We start from the raw sequence: 16,835 nt of genomic DNA, 5'->3' as shown, positions 1-16,835 counted from the left end.
TTCCATATATCTTATCATTCCAATGGCCTTAGAAAAAAATCTTTTATACTTTTAATGGTAGCTGCATGCCAGAGTGATTTTACAGACCTGTGTACCAAAGGAGTACAAACCACCGAAGAGTCTGAAGCAGAAGAATTTCCTGTAACACCAGAAATAACTCTGTGTTATGAAAACAAGTGGGAAGAACCAGAGCATCTTACCTTGGTGAGTACAGCCATATGATTGTGTTCCAAACTGTAGATTTGAAGTTATTCTTAAAAACGTGGACGCTTCAGCAAGGGAGCTAGTGCTACACGTGAACAAACACTTAATTAGCCTTTTAAAGAGCAAGAGAGACATCTGTACTTCATTAAGTCCCTGCAGATTAACTCGCTGCATTGCAGGTACTTCAGAGACTGAACGTACCTTCTGGGTTGGAAGTAAAAGAATATGTTTTCAGAATATATCTTTTATACACCCAGATGGTCTTAGAAAACCCTAAATGTTTTTGTGTTTAACAGCAAACTACAGTAGTTTTCAAATTGTTAGAATTTAACTAGAATAAATTGTTTTGCCTCTTTGTAAGAGACATTTGTACGTTAACCGAATGCTGAACATGGCTGGAATCTGATTTTATACTACTGAATTTAGAAGGGATTCAGGAAATCAGTACTAGGCCTTCACATAAAAGGTCTTTCATTCTGAATCGCTGGCGGGTCCTTTTTTAATATTTACAGTCTAAATTCCAATGAATTCATATGTTTATGTAACTTATAAATTTTCCTGGGAGCATATATGAGAGCTCTTCTTATGGTATAAAACAGAAAGGACGGACTGATTTGATCTCTCTGTGTATTTTAGTGTTTGTTTTATTTCAAAGTTAGACATGTTAGTTGTATCTGTTTGTTCCCCCTGTGTTTGTAGCATCAAGACAAGCTCATGTTGAATTGTATCTTTGAAATGAGAGAGCTTAGAATATTTTAACTTTAAAACATTTTGGTCTCTATAAGATTTAGCAGGAGGAACAGCAGTTTGATAATAGGAAAAGAATATAGCTCTATAGGAAAAGAATATAGCTTTATAGTTAGGGCTGCTAGCACTGCTTTTTAATTAAATTTTATCTATTTGGAGCCTCAGTTTCCTCATCTAAAAAATGGGGGTGGATTAATTGTCAGGGTGGTGATGACTAATCAAAGTTTCTCAAGCACTGCTAGCTTAGTACATAGATATTTGCTATTAGAGAGACTCAATACAGTAGTTGACATAAGTTACAGGTTTCTGTCTCACACAGTAGACCAAAGTCAGTGGTTAGTGCAGAGCTGTATTTGATTTTTATGGTAGTCATTCTCCGTCTTATTGATCTTCCATTTTAGAGTGAGTCCACTTCTATCTGGCTGTAAATGGCTCCCGATTCCTGTGAAAAAGAAGAAAGCTAGCTGTTTCTATAACTGTGATCAGGGTTATACGTGTTTATACTTTTTCCTCTTTGGTCTTACCTATGTGCAAGGGAGGCGAGCAAATGAGCAGTCAGTTCTGTTAGATGGCTTACTTTTCTAAAAGGAGACATAGGAAACAAAGGAGTTTTAAGTTCATACCATTCTCTTACTTGCTTTAAATATTGTTGAATTTATTACATGGACATAGCAAGCACTTGAAACATTCAGTAAACTACCTGTGTTATATTTCAGCAACACCTCAGGTAGCTACCATAGTTGGTTAACAGTCATTTCTTGTTAACTGAATTAATCACATTTCATTGTGAAATGTACAAAGCAAGTATACTTCTGTAACTTTAGAATTTTACAGATGTTGTTAGCTTTACCTCCATTCTATTGGTTTTGACATAACTACTTTGAAATTTTGCTAAAGTAATTCTGTGTGGCTTTGAAGCGTGATGATAACTTGTGATTTGATTTATTTAATGCAAATTTGTTTTAATTTCTAACTAGTCATCATGCTTTATGAAAGATTTAAAAATACATTTTTTTGATCTTTTTGAGACAAGGTCTCTCTATGCAGTTCAGGCTGGCCTTGAACTAACTTTGTAGCCAAGGCTGGCCTCAAGCTTGCAGTGATCCTCCTGCCTCAGCTTCCTGAGTGCTGGAATTACTGGCATGCACTAGCACACCCGGCTGGAAGATAAATTTTCCTCTTTTAAATTTGCATTATAAAAATCTGTCGTAGGACCTGGAATCTCCAGAGCAAGATGAGCACAAAGAAGCACGGATTCTAAGCCCAATGGTGGAAAAAGACGAAAAACACTTTAAAGATCAAGGACTGCATACAGGGGCTGAGAAGCTGGAGGATGGTAAGAGGAATATTTGCTTGAGCAAGTAACAAGTTCTTTCCTCTGGGAAAAGGGTCCCTTAGTATCTCCCAGCAGAACTGAGACTTGGTAATATAGAATAAGAAACGGTGTAGTAAGAGTCATAAATATTTGAATGAAGTTATTAAAGAAAGAAAAAAGTTGAAGACTGAATTGTTTCGGGGTGGCTAGGAAATAAAAGGAAAAGTTACCTTCAGAAAATGTAGATGAAGCAGGATTCAGATGAAAGAAAAAGACATTTATTGTGTATTAATGAAAATTGATGAAGAGACAAGTGAAAATCACTCCCTTGGCTTGAATTTGAGATTCTCTAGTCCTTATGAGTTTAAGCATAAACAATCAATGAATTATGAGGCCCGAATATTTTCCATTAGTTTTTCCTTGATTTTAAGTTATAAAATAAACTTAATGTGTTTAACCATTAATATGAAAAGTTAATGAGCCAACTCACATAAGTTCAGACACTGGAGATAACTTTAGAAATAAGTTCATTTTTATTTGGATAAAGTGCCATAAAGATGTGAGCAGGAGGGATCCCAGACTACTCTTCTCAACATATCCTCTTAGTTATTACAGTATCTGCTTAAAGAAAAACCCTTTTATTTTTTTGAGCTGGACCTCATGGAACATAAAGTCATGACTCAATTGTCACTTGTATCCGTATGTATAAACGCAGTATGGCTGTTGACATAGCAACTGCATGTCCACCACTGTTGGCCAAGAGCCAGCTGCTTTCATATGTTAAAGTACAAAATAGAAAGTTCAGTATTGTGGTCAACCCCATCTACAAGGAAAGAAATAAAATAGCAGAAGACCGTTATTCGCCTTTATTCTTCAGACTGTTTTATCCTCCCGGAGTCTATCTGAAATGATCTCTAACATCAGTGAGAATGTATGTCATTTATTGAAATTATCAGACCAGTGGTATTCTTACATATTTTAATATTTTCATTTGGAAATAATTTCAAACTTAAAGAAAAGTGGTAAGAATAATAAAAGACTATTTAAGAGTGAATCGAATACTTCGTATTTATCCCTTAAATACTTTTGTGTGTATTTCCCCCAAACAAGGACATTCTCCTACATCATTCCAGTGTAGTTTTCAGCCTCAGGAAATTTAGCTAATAATAAAGCATTCATTAATCTTTTGTCCATATTTGGATTCTGTCAGTGAAGACAATATAGTATTCTTCTTTCAAAACATAATCATAGGGGCTGGGGATTTAGCTCAGCGGCATAAGCGCCTGCCTTGTAAGCAGGCAGTCGTGAGTTTGATCCCCGGTACTGATAAAAAGGAAAAAGACAAAAAAAAAAAAAAAAAAAAAACATAAACATGAATTAACTTAGTTTTTATATCTCCTCCTTTATTCTAGAACAGCTCCTTTGTGAGATTAACAACATTTTTAGGAATCCATTTTTAAAAGCTGAATATTCTTCATTTGGGCTTTGTCCCTTGTGTCTTTATGCATGTGCTATCAGAATAAGTGATGTATCTTGTTAAGCATATGGCACCAAAGGGCTTATTTTTAAATGCAAATGTCTTTACTCCATCCACGCTTTCCACCAACTTGCCATGAAATATACAGCATATGTTGTAAAAATAACTTTCCCTATTCACACCTTGAAGACAAAATATTTTCCCTAAATGTAAATCTTAAAATCAGTCTATATCAAATATATTGTTCCTAATCCCAACTATCTAGTATAGAGATGAAATTTTATGATGTTCATCTTCACTGTAATAATACCTAAATTATTGCTTTGTAGAAGATGGTAATTGAATTTTCCTATTTAAAAATATTACCTGCTATAAAAATCTCATTTTCAAAATTTGATTTCATACAGAATGGAAAAGAGAAGAACTTGATAAAAAGCAAAAAGAAAAGACATCTTTATTTGAGAGAGAAGAAAAGCCAGAGTTGGAAACTGGAAGGCACCAAATGGGAATGTATCAAATTCAAAATAATGATAAATTGAAAGAAGAGGAAGAAGAGAGACTCAAGACTAAAATGCTGCTTGCTAAACTGAATGAGATCGACAGAGAGTTCCAAGATCCCCAGAAACTAAAATATCCTCCTTTACCATTAATACCTGATTTGGAATCAAAACTGCACTCAGAGAAAAGCCCCAAAACACAAATGTTCTCTGACTCCTCAGAGAAATTACCTAATGGGCATCATTTGGAAGATACCAGTTTTTTACTTCCAAAGGGGGAGAGCCAGAAACCAGGAAATTTTAGAAGTACAGCTTCTCCACATGAGTTTTCATTTGGTAGCTACATACCTTCATTTGCAAAAGCATCAGGGAAGTCAAATCCACTTAGGCAAAAAAGTGGCCTTTGTGATTTTACAAAAACCAGTGTGGACAATTTTGGTAAAGACACTGTAGATATAACTGCAAGAAAAGAGAAAAAAGCCAACCTGATGGAACAACTATTTGGTACCAGTGGCAGCAGTACCATTTCCTCTAAAAGCAGTGACCCAGATTCTCTGGCTGACAGCAAAGGAGACTTCGATCCTCCAAATTTTCTGCCTAGCGATAAGGGTAAGAGCAGTAGAGACAGGGAATGTGACGAGGATGAAGACTTTTTCCTTGCTGAAGGAAGAAGTGTGAATCCAAATAGACAGCAATTAAAACAGGCAAACAACAAAGCAGCAGTAAAAGCGGTTGAGTCTGTAGAAGATGACATTGAAGAAGTAGCACTGAGATGACTGGCTAGAGTTTACATTCTTCTCAGATTGTAAATATTAAAATATACATTTATCATAAATTTATCATAAAAATTTACTTTTTAATATTAAAAAGTCCTTATTAAAGAATGATTTTTAGTAGCTCCATTAAAAAGAAACAGCATATCCACACTGTATAGCTAGTTTGTCAAGAATGAAGCAGGCTTTTTTAAAAAATGAAATATAAAGAATATTAGTCAACTTTCTGGTGCTGGGACGTATTACCAACATTCACAACCTAGACAACAAAAAGGTTTAAATTGGCTCATGGCCTACAGTTCAGGGGGTTCAGTTCATGGTTAGTAAGGTAGAAGGACATGGCGGAATAGCTGCTTCCTTCACGGTTAGGGAAACAGGTCCGGAGGGAGGGTGAGAGAATCAGATAGAGACCCCAGTGTCACGCTTCCACAGCCCAGCCAGACACTCCGAAGAGCTGGACTCGCCAATCCTCTGGGAGGTTGCCAAGCCAGTCAAACTTAATTAACACAGCTGTCTTTTACTTTGCTTTGATCTTTTAGTTACTAACTTCTTACATGAGGAAGCTTTACTTCACTGGTTGTCACATTTATTTCTTTTATTCCTATTTGGAAAATTTAATATGTACTTTTAAGATTTGAATTTGTGCTCCCCACTAAAGAGACAATAGGATAATACTATTGAACTTAAAGGACTACTTCTAAAGCAAGTTTTTTAGAATGGAACTTCTGCCTTGCTGAGTAGGGTGGATAGATTTCTGTTAAAATGCACTGGTTTTCTTTTAGATGTCTGTAGTTCACCTCAGTTGCAAAGGAGTATGCTGGGTGTGCTTGTTCTTTGAGAATCTATAATGCATCATCAACCAAGGGGAAAATGCCGTGAAAATAGAGGAAATAGTGTATCTGGAAGAATAAAAACTTTAGATAGGCACTTATTCTAAACTGAGGGGTGTTTTTCAAGAATCCACTATATATTTGTTCATTGTATGATTTCTGATGTCAAGCATACATACTGATGAGAGGAAAGAATTCTTATAAAAGTTTATTCGTGAATGTCATTTCATGACTATTTGATGAGACTTATTTGGCTAGGTCTTTTAAAAAATGTATTACCGGGGCTGGGGATTTAGCTCAGCGACATAAGTGCCTGCCTTGCAAGCGGGCAGTCATGAGTTCGACCGATAAAAACGAAAAAGACAAAAAAAAAAAAATGTACTACCTATCATCGTCTAAATTGTGTTACTTATTATTGGGAATAATCTCCCAAAACTGCTAACTTGTACTGATTTTCTTAAAGAGATTTTTATATGTTACAAATCATTCTAATATATATAAAACATTATTTGTAACGCAGTTTTTTATAAAATATGTAATGTTTCATTTATAACTGCTACTTTTTGGTCAAAACTATTCTGTTTAGGTTTAAATGTTTTAATAAAACTTTATAGAAAATTTTTTATTCAGGATATTTAGTCTGTTACTTTTTTCTACCTGATGGCGTCTTTATTTAGAAGCAACAGAATTATTAAAAGCTAAAATTCAGTTATAGGCTTAAAAACATGATGTACAGAACAGTTTTTTTATGAACAAACCTTAGTGAATCATTTTTTCTAAAAATTTAAATTTATTTGTATTTCGAACTCATTAATAAAAATTTTAAAACACTATGACTTTATTTGAGTAATACTCGGATTTCTTAGAAAAATGTTGTGGAAACAGGATCTGTAGGGTAAATTTTTGTGTAATTATTCACCTTTTTTGTATCTGGTATTCTTAGCTGAATTAAATAAATCTGCCCTAAATCAGCTCAGACAGTATGCTAATCTTATCAGATAATTACAGTTTTAATTAATCTTTTCTCCCTTAGTAACACCCATCATAATGGTATATATTGCTCATAATAAAAATAATGGAAAGACAGATTAAACTGAGCAACAAACACGAACTTACTGTGTGACTCACTGTTTTTCCGACCATCCTCTCCTTTTCACTTTCAGCCACAGTCCTATGCGCTAGTGGCGCCCTCTGTTGTATAACCCCCACCCCCTGCCTGCTGACTGCTGAGTAGACAATGCAAATGTTCCTGAAGAAAAGAGAAAGGGAAATTTGTATCCTAGTGACAGTATGAATTTTTAGGATTAAAAGAGGTACCGTAAATTGTTAACGAGGAACACCTTTAAAAGCCTGCTTCCAAAAAAAAAAAGCCTGTTTCCCCTGCTACACAATACCTACCCTTCCCATAGGGAAGTTCTTTCATGCATTTTGAAAGTATTTTGTTCTTACTAAAGGCCTGAGTTCCCTGCTGTCAGAGTGGATGGGCTTCATCCCTGCCCTCCCACTGCTCCCTATGTGTCCAGCCAGATTACAGTTCCTCAGTTTGCACTGATCTTTCAGAATGCTTCTTAACGCCCGCTGTCAGCAAATGAAATGTATTTATGTTATTGCTTGGCAGGGTGCCTGGCATATTATAAGCACTCAACAAACATTCCAGTTATTACCATGGCTAATTGTCAATTATTTCTTAAAGTCATAAAGTAGAACATAAGTATATATAATACATGGACATAATACTTTTTGAAAGACAAATAGAACAAGTTTCTAAACCTCCATATTATCAAACGTCTGTACTAAGACCACTGTGCCACTGAGATCTGCATTACTCTCGCTGTAGTATTCAGTATTAAAGTGCTGTGAAATGGATAAGGCTTTTCCACGGAAGGATGGAGAAACTATAAACTTCGGAAGGATTTTCTGAAGACAGATTCAGTGACACAGGAAAGGTGTGAGAAGTTGACAGTAACGAGGAAACAAAATTCAGGAAAAACAGGACTTTAAAGTTATATAATGTGGTAATTCCGTCCCTACCTTTCAAGGAACATGTGTGTCTTCAGTTACACTGCAAACCTCTGTATGCCTCTTTTCCTCTAAGATGAGGCTGATGAGATAGCCCGTCTCGTAGCTGTCCATGCATTTAATTAGTTGATATACCAAGAATGAACAGGAAGCACTTAAATATCAGCTGCTTTGTTTTACTGGGGGAAAAAAATCAAGAAAGGTCAGTTACACCTGGTGGTCCCAGAATGGCAATTGTTGGTTTTCTATGTTTTAGCTTATTTCTCACAAACTTCCTTTAAAGTATCTGATACTTTATAACTCCTGTTTTGAAGTTGAAGTTGATCTATTGCATTACATAAATTGTGGATTTCATAAATTGCATTCAATAGTCTCTAAGAAAATACTGTATTTTGGAGTTTAGTGTTACTAGTTACATAAATTCAAACCGACTTCAGCAAAGCAGGGAAAGTTCAGGAGGTGGTTGAATCTGAATGCTGATTCTGTTTACCTCTCAGTCGTGCTGGTTCTCCTTTCCCAGTAAGCCTCGTTTTTGGCAAAAATATCACAATTGACAACCGAAAGCCTCCACCTTCCCTTCAGTGGGCACGCCCCACACAGAGGCTTAATCTTCGCTGTGGCAGAAGTCTAAGGCCAGCCGCCTGCTGTCAGGGCTGGCGGCCTTGTGCAGGGAAAGGACACAATGCTTACTCACCTTTCTTCATGAAATGGACAAGACTACTGTGGAATAGGGAAATACAGTGTGCTGAGAAAAGGAATTCTGAATTATTGGTTCTTATGAAAATACACCCGCAAACACTTTTACTAGTATAAGCATTAGTGACTTATCAATACACTTCATTCCCAGCAACAGGGCGCTTCCATGAGAAGACTGAATTACAAGTACGGGGTTTTGCTGTGGGATTCATTGGTTATTAAAAGTGAGCTACCTAAGCAGGAAGAGAAATATGCAAAGTATTTACATTTTAGAGTTCATATAAAAGGCTGAGAGACCCAGAAGCACATTCTCCCAAGCTAAATGTTACATCTGTGAAATATGTATTCATGCATAAATGAACATAATCGAAGTCTAAAACATTCAGAATAGGAATGGGCAGCCAAAGCAGGGTGGGAAACACCAGGCTTTGGGGTCAGGAGGTGGGTTCAAATGCGCCATATACTAATTACAACTTTGGTCCAATAACTAAACTTTTCTTAAGGTTTCTCAGATGTGAATGAGGCTGAACACACCTTATGAGTTATAAAGATTGAGGTTTTTTTTGAGAGATGAAAATAAGAGAATAACATACGGTATATCCATAGAGGGAGAACATTATTCAGCATTTAAAAATAAACTTCTGTAACACCCCAGACTTTTTCTTTCTTAACAGAACCTTGTCGATGTGCTATAAATATGTATTTTCTTACCCTGTTATCAGTTCTCTTTGACTGACGTGATTCTTGTCTACACACAGGCATAGGGTGCACTCTTGCACTGAATGCACGTTGCCTGCTGTTTGGGGGAACATGCAGCCTGTGGGAGGAGCGGTCTTCCACGCATAGCTGTGCTTCACTGGCTGTTTCCATGGAGGAGGAAAAGATACAAATCAGGGGCCAGGACTGTGGGTTGAAGGCCAGGTTTTAGCATTCAGGATGAAGCTCCCCACCCCTGCTAGGGCAAGGGGGCCTTTGTGAATACCGTGGTCAAAGGTCACTGTCTTTTTTTCTCTCTTTTAGTGACCTGAATATCAAATTTCAGATTTCCTTCCCAGTTGACATTGATTCTGGACAGGCATACTTTTCACACAATCTACAACAGCACATCATAGATGTCTGATTTTTTAACTCTGATAATAAAGCAAACCCAAGTTACTGTAATAGGCAATAATGGATATTGAAAACTTATCTATATGACTGGAAACAAAGGTTTGCTCTCCTCCTCCTCCTCCTCCTCCTTCTTCTTCTTTTTCATCTTCTTCTTCTTTCTTCTCTCTCCCGCAATCTTTTTTTAATTTTAAAAAGCAACACAGAAAAAAAAAAGGATAGAATTAATACAGAATTTCAAAAAAGGGAATTAACCCAGTCAATATATTGCACATTGTTATCTCAGAACTGGTTGTTCGGGTTACAAAATCTAGATACAAACATGATCAAACATTGACAGCACAAACTGTTCTTTTTGATGAACTAAGGGAGATTGGTAGTATAGTTATCTAACTAGCTTTCATGTGTAATCTTAAACTTAGCTTCAAAATTTGCTTCTAGTCCTGGCAATACCTGTAGGATTTACTCTCCTAAGCACTTACAGAGACACTTCTTCGAGTAATGAGTACAAACCTTCATATTCTTTACCTAAAATAATTTTTAATAGAGAAATAGAATCAGTGGAACCAAACAACATAGGAAGATGTTTGTACTAATTGGATCAAACACTGTGATCAAGGCTTTGAATATGGAACAGTGGAACCATGACTGAAGTCTAAGTTTTATTACAAGTAGGATGGACGCTGCACCCCAGGCAGGCAAGAAATCATGGCCTGGACAATACTGCCATTTTCTTGAAAAACAGGTTCAGTATCATTTAAGTAGACAATTTGCTACACATCCCTTTTAGGTGGTATTCTCAAACTGTCTCCCAGAGCTAGAGTAGCATTCCCTAAAAAAATAAAATGATAAAAATGTTAATTCTTAGGCTCCATCGTCCCAGACTCACTAAATCAGAAACTTTGTGGGCCTAGGTCAGCAATCACTTTATGAACAAGCGCCCCCAACACACACACACACACACACACACACACACACACACACACACACCAGCTTGAGTTGATGCAGCTCAAGTTTCAAAAGTACTTTCTAAAATAACACTAGTGAGATAAAGAATATTCTTTGTAGTATACAGGAAAGTTTATCTGTGGGATTTTGCATATTCAAATTTAGCACTCTTGGCTGCAGTCACAAAGGCAAGGGCGGCATGGACTTACTGTTGTCTTCTCAAACTGTACACTATAGAAGAAACTACTATCTTTTTAATGGCTACAACCAAGTTGGGGTCAGCAAAGGGCAATTTTTTTTCCTTTTTTTGGTACGAGGGATCAAACTCAAGACCTTGTGCTTGCCAGGCAGGCACTTATGCCACTGAGCTAAATCCCTAGTCCTGCAAATGGCAATTCTCTATGGCTGATGTCAGAAAATTTACGCTAGTCAAGAAAGAATAATTCCATCAAAACACCCAACACCAAGAAGGCCAGGTAGTTAATATAGCTTTCCCTCATTGTGGCCTATAATCCCCTAATTTTAAAAAAATGCAACACTTCAAAACATTATCCTTATAGTATGCCCTCAAAAACAACTCATTGATGGGTTTAAATTTGCGATTTCATGTATATGTTTTGTTTCAGCACTGACTCTTACAATTTCAGGTTTTTGAAAGTTGGAGAAGAAAGTAGTATATATGTATGTGTATACGCTTAATGTCCTGGGCAGAAATTTTCTGTGCTAGAGATTTAACAAATCTTAAAATTATCTATATGTATATGGGCAATACTTTAGATAAAAGTAAAACGGAACTAAGTGTTTACATTTCTCATGTATACACTGCTCAGCATCTGTGAGGACATGTGTGTAAATAAGAATTTGCATGTATACCCAGAGGGAGTATTTATTTACACACAAAGTCCATTATGTTCACACAAGTTTAGGTCTGGTTTGTAACACAAAGCTTCTGTATGTCTTTGGCTTCCTGAATTGTTGTGTCTATTATAAAATCAAACAAAAACTGATAAAGTATAGCTTGAACAAACCTGTTCTTGTGGATTCTGTTTGTATGGTGCCGAGTATCAGTCAACATGAAAGTGTAGTATTGACAATGGGCTGGTGGCAGTCATCATGAGAACAGCTATACTTCTAAATAGGTACTGAAGCATATTTCTTCAGGGCTCATTTCCCATAAAATACATCACCACTGGAAAGGTCAATGAAAATAAAGAGTCATACATTGTGAATATATCCATAAAACTGTGATTACCCCAGTGTAATTCTGGTCTGGGGCCTAGCAATCTCCTTGAGTAATTAATATATTTGTTCTGACACTTCCACTGAAATCATAACTTTGTCAACCTTCTTACGACTATGCATTATGTATAAACATGCTCTAAAAACTCATTTAGTTAGGAAATTTTTCCCTTTATCTCTCTCACCAGTAATTCTCATTTTAAGCTGTAGCTTAATTTCTGTTTCTGTTTTCCAGTATCTTTTTTATTAACTGCAAAGTTTGATGGAGTCCAGCAGCATAATTAAATCAGTGCACATTGTCAGTGGGGTTTTTCCTTCACTGCTGAGAGGTTGCTAGGATACCCTTAAAGATACAATTCTCTTGATTAACTGCAAAAGCCAGATTGCCCAAGTAATATGTTCATTCATTCATAGAAAAACAGGTCAGGATTAGATTTAAATTTATCACATGATGATGGCTATATATCTCTAAATACGCTTCATATTACAGAAATGTGCTTAAGTATGTTACAAAGAATGTGTTTTGAATAATTCAGTGAATAAGGATTAGTCATCTTTATGTTACAAAACTCATTTCTTTGAGTTGCTCAATGTATATGGATTTGAAGCTGAAAATTGTGAATTTTAGGATGTCACTGAGAAATGCACCTTCATTTTGATTGCTATGTTTTTATTTACTGGTATATTTTATTCCAAAACTGCATAGAAATTGGAACCATTGCCCTCTGGTTGATTTAATAAAAGAAAAATTTAAAAAGCTTACAATGCAAAATAGAACTTCATTTGTAATAGCTTGATTTGATGGGACTATTATTTTGACAGAACTGACGAAAGGCTTAACCTGGGTGGTGTTTCTTCTAACAATTATATTATGGCTAATGAGAAAGAACATAACTGTTTCTACAATAAAAAAGAAAAGTGTGAAGCAGTCATAATTTGTCTATTTGCTCATTCAACAAGAGTGTGTGTGTGTGTGTGTGTGTGTGTGTGTGTGTGTGTGGCAGTTACTAGATGTCATAAAGGAATTTTTAGATGACAGTGTGTTAAGATTTTCATTTTGGACAGTTGCTTCCAAACTAAAATGTGGGAAATAGATTGAATCATTTAGGAATTGCCAATAAGAAATAAAAAAGAACCAGCAGGACCATACTACATAAATGAATTGTAGAGTTATTTACAAGACAGAATTGACAGCCCTTAGTAATCAGTCGATTGGACGTGAGAGAGAGAGAGAGAGAGAGAGAGAGAGAGAGAGATACAGGCCCCCTTACCCAGGGAGATGACTGGGACACTGAAATGGAGACTCTAGTAGGTGGAAAATATTGAGCAGCTACAACTTAAAACATGTTGAGTTTGTTGTGGGACATATGTTGCTGGACATTTGAGTTTATTGTGGGACATACCTGCCCAACAAACATAAAAAACATCCATACCAGAGATACTGATTTGAGACTCAATCACACATATATGGGATTTATAACCATGTGTCTGCACAAATTTAGTTGGTGTATAAAAAGCATGGATATTGTCATCGTTACTTTTCTCTCAATGCTGAGACAAAATACCTGACACCCAAAATGAGGGAAGGAAACGTTTATTTAGCTCATAGTTCATGGAGGTTGCAGTCCATACTAGGCTAGCTCCAAGGCAGAATGTTGTGACTGAGGGGCAACATGGTGGCTGTAACAGATACCAGAAGTAAATAGAGCAAAAGGGCAAAAGGGCACCATGCCCAGCCACCTCCAAGCAGCAAGCAGGGCCCGGAATTCAGTCCCGGTCCCTGACGGTCCCTGACAGCATGCCCGGGGTTGAATTTCAGCACATGGGGAAAACTTGGAACTTTGTTCCCAGGAGGTAAGACCACGCCCTGCATTTGAAATCACCAAAGGACACATGGGAGTCCCCACAGGCCCCACACCCAGAAAGCTCCAAATGGCAAGCAGTTGACAGCAGTCTGCCTTGGGAGCCAAAAGTGAGCCAGGTGATTCCCAGTGCACCAAGGAGGCTTTGAAGCATTGCTCAAAACCTGGAAATAGGCACAACTCCAGCTAGCACTGAGGAACAGCACGCTGACCAGAGACCTTGGCCCAAGCTCTGCGAGATTCTTGTGCAGCCCTGGGGAACTCATGCTGCCCTCAGACCTTGGCCTGCACAACTGCCCACTTGCTGAATGACTCCAGTCAGCACTGAGGAATGCCACGCTGTCCTGGGACCTTGGCCTGCGTCCAGTGGGTGCCTGGACCGAGGACATCTACTGGCCCCTCAAGGACACTCCCTACCTCCTGGACCTAATACTGCTATTGACCTTCAGCTCAGAACCTTGGACTATAGTGGATTAACTGTGCTAGATTGAAGGGAGATTCAATAACTGCCTCACTCAAACAGAAGATCTCAGCAGGCTCCAGTCAATGTGGTGAGGATGCCTCTAAAATAGAGGTGTACAGTGGTTAAATAGTGCCAGTAGTAAAGCTCCCTTGAGCTAACTGTAAGACCTTGGTGAGTCTGGCAGGAGTGTGGGTGACCCCTTCCTGCACACAGAAAACATCAGGCAGAGTGGAGAGTGTGCCAGTAAGGACTTCCTCAAGTTGGAGAAAATCAAAAGGTCTTATGAGACACACAGGTACACAATAGGGACACAGTAGGGCCTCAGCCAACACAAGCACTATAGACATGGAGATTTGGTGACCTCGAATAACCTGAAGATAAAGTAATAGCAACTAAAAGTTGACCTACATCAATACTACTAGGCTTGTCAGCCCAGGAAGAATATAGAACTCACCCAACAGGCCCTGCAGTGGGAAGTCAGGTGACTGGCCCACCTATTCATTGTGGGACCCAGCAATTGGACAAACATCAACCTTATATTAGGACCCCAAGATACACACTACCAACAGTTGACACTAGTGGGACTGAAGGACCAAATATTAACTCAAAGGGGAAAAATGGCAAAATGCAAAAGCAAAATGCAATCTCAAACATCTAGTCCACCTGGAGCAATTACAGGAGATTGCTCCACCTGGAGCAATTACAGAAGACATTGAAATAGAGGAATTCAAAAGTGATACAGTAGAAATCTCTGAAAAGATAGCGAGTGAAGAGCTAGGGATTTAGCTCAGCGGCATAAGCACCTGCCTGGCAAGCGTGAGGTTGTGAGTTCGATCCCTGGTACCACCAAAAAAAAAAAAAAAAAAAAAGATAGTGAAGTAAAAAAACAACTCCATGAGCTATAGAGGAAATCAAAAGTACTCTCCCATATAAAGATAGAAATAACAGCCTTAGTAAAGGAGTTGCTGAGCACAGCTAAAGAAGAAGTAGAGAAAAAAGTACAAGAGCATGGGAGCACTTAAACCTTGAATGAATAATATAGAAAACAAGCAGAATTCATGAAACAAATTCAAAGAGACATCCAAGACACAAAAAATTCTATTCAGAACTGGGAAAACCTTTTAAATGAAGCTGAGGATAGGATTCTGAACCTTGAGGACAGGATTGCAATTAGCAATTATGAAAGAATAGGACTTTCAAAAATAACAAAGCAGCATGAAGTGACAATCCAACAGCTTCAAGATGATGCCAAGAGCAACAATGTAAGATTAATAGGCATCAGGGAAGATGCAGGAGTCGATGCAAATCACATAACTAAAATTTTCACAGAAATAATAGCAGAAAATTTTCCAAACATGGGGAAAAAATCTGATATGCACATAAGTGAGGCATATAGAATGCCAAACAGTCACAACCAACATAAATCTACACCCAGACATATAATAATTAAGATCTCAGACACACAGCATAAAAATAGAATATTAAAAGCTGTTAGAGAAAAGACACAACTCACCTGTCAAGGAAAGCCCATTAGAATAATAGCAGACTTTTCAGAACAAACCCTCAAGTCAAGATGAGCTTGAAAGGAGGTATTTCAAGCCCTGAAATAAAACAACTTTCAATCCAGATTGATGTACCCAGAAAAACTTTCATTCAAATTTAATGGAGACACAAGATACTTCCATGACAAAGAACAACTGAAGAAATTCACATTCACCAAACCAACTCTAGAAAGAGTACTGAAAGACACACTAGATAGAGATAAAAATGACCACAATCCCCAGAACAACAGAAAGAAACCACCAGGTAGGACAAACAATTAAACAATGGGGGAAAACAGAAAGTAAACAACTGGAACATAACATGGCAAAGTCAAGCAGGTAAATATCAGTGATATCCATAAATGTAAATGGCCTCAATTCACCTATGAAAAGTAATAGGGTGACAGAATGGATCAAGAAACAAGATCCCACAATATGCTGTATACAAGAAACACATCTGACTCAAAAGGAAACTCATAGATTAAAAGTCAAAAGATGGAAAACAGTATTTCATGCAAAAAAGCAGGGGCAACTATCCTATTTGCAGACAATGTGAACTTCAAACCTAAAGTGATTAAAAGAGATAAAGTTCACTACATACTCATTAGTGGAAAAATTCAAGAAGATGACATAAAAATTATAAATATATATGCACCAAATACAGGAGCACCCAGCTAAATAAGACATATTAATGGACATGAAAAACCAAATACACAAGAACACAATTATAACAGGGGACCTTAACACCCCATTGTCACAAAAAGATAGATCAACTAGACAAAAAGTCAGCAAAGAAATAATAGAACTGAATCATACCTGTGAGCAATTGGACTTAATTGGTGTTTACAGAGTGTTCTACCCAACCACATCAGAATACACATTCAGAACATTTTCCAAAATAGACCATATATTATCCCAAAAAACATTCTTAAGTAGCTGCAAAGGTATTGAAATTATCCCATGCATAATATCTGACCATAGTGCACTGAAATTGGAAATTAATGGCAAAAGAAATTGCAAAACCTGCATAAATACATGAAAACTAAATAACAACCTTTTGAACAACCAGTGGGCAACAGATGAAATTAAAGAAGAAATAAAGCAATACCTACAATTC

At 37.1% G+C, this 16,835-nt stretch overlaps 1 protein-coding gene across 1 annotated transcript in view; it reads left to right on the top strand.

The window, feature by feature from the left end:
• The window catches only part of Lca5 (lebercilin LCA5), a 52,348-nt gene extending 39,561 nt beyond the window's left edge, over positions 1 to 12,787 (top strand). The window contains exons 5-7 of the mRNA XM_023560791.2: positions 62 to 204; positions 2,164 to 2,287; positions 4,151 to 12,787. Of these exons, the coding sequence (XP_023416559.1) occupies positions 62 to 204; positions 2,164 to 2,287; positions 4,151 to 5,016 (1,133 nt within the window). The 3' untranslated portion in view covers positions 5,017 to 12,787. The remainder of the gene's footprint in view (positions 1 to 61; positions 205 to 2,163; positions 2,288 to 4,150) is intronic.
• Positions 12,788 to 16,835: the final 4,048 nt, after the last annotated feature.

The sequence above is a fragment of the Cavia porcellus genome, unplaced genomic scaffold, assembly GCF_034190915.1.
Source record: "Cavia porcellus strain 051 isolate PalLab524CR breed Dunkin Hartley unplaced genomic scaffold, mCavPor4.1 scaffold_16, whole genome shotgun sequence".
Lineage (NCBI taxonomy): Eukaryota > Metazoa > Chordata > Mammalia > Rodentia > Caviidae > Cavia > Cavia porcellus.
This window is presented reverse-complemented; position numbering and strand designations above follow the sequence as displayed.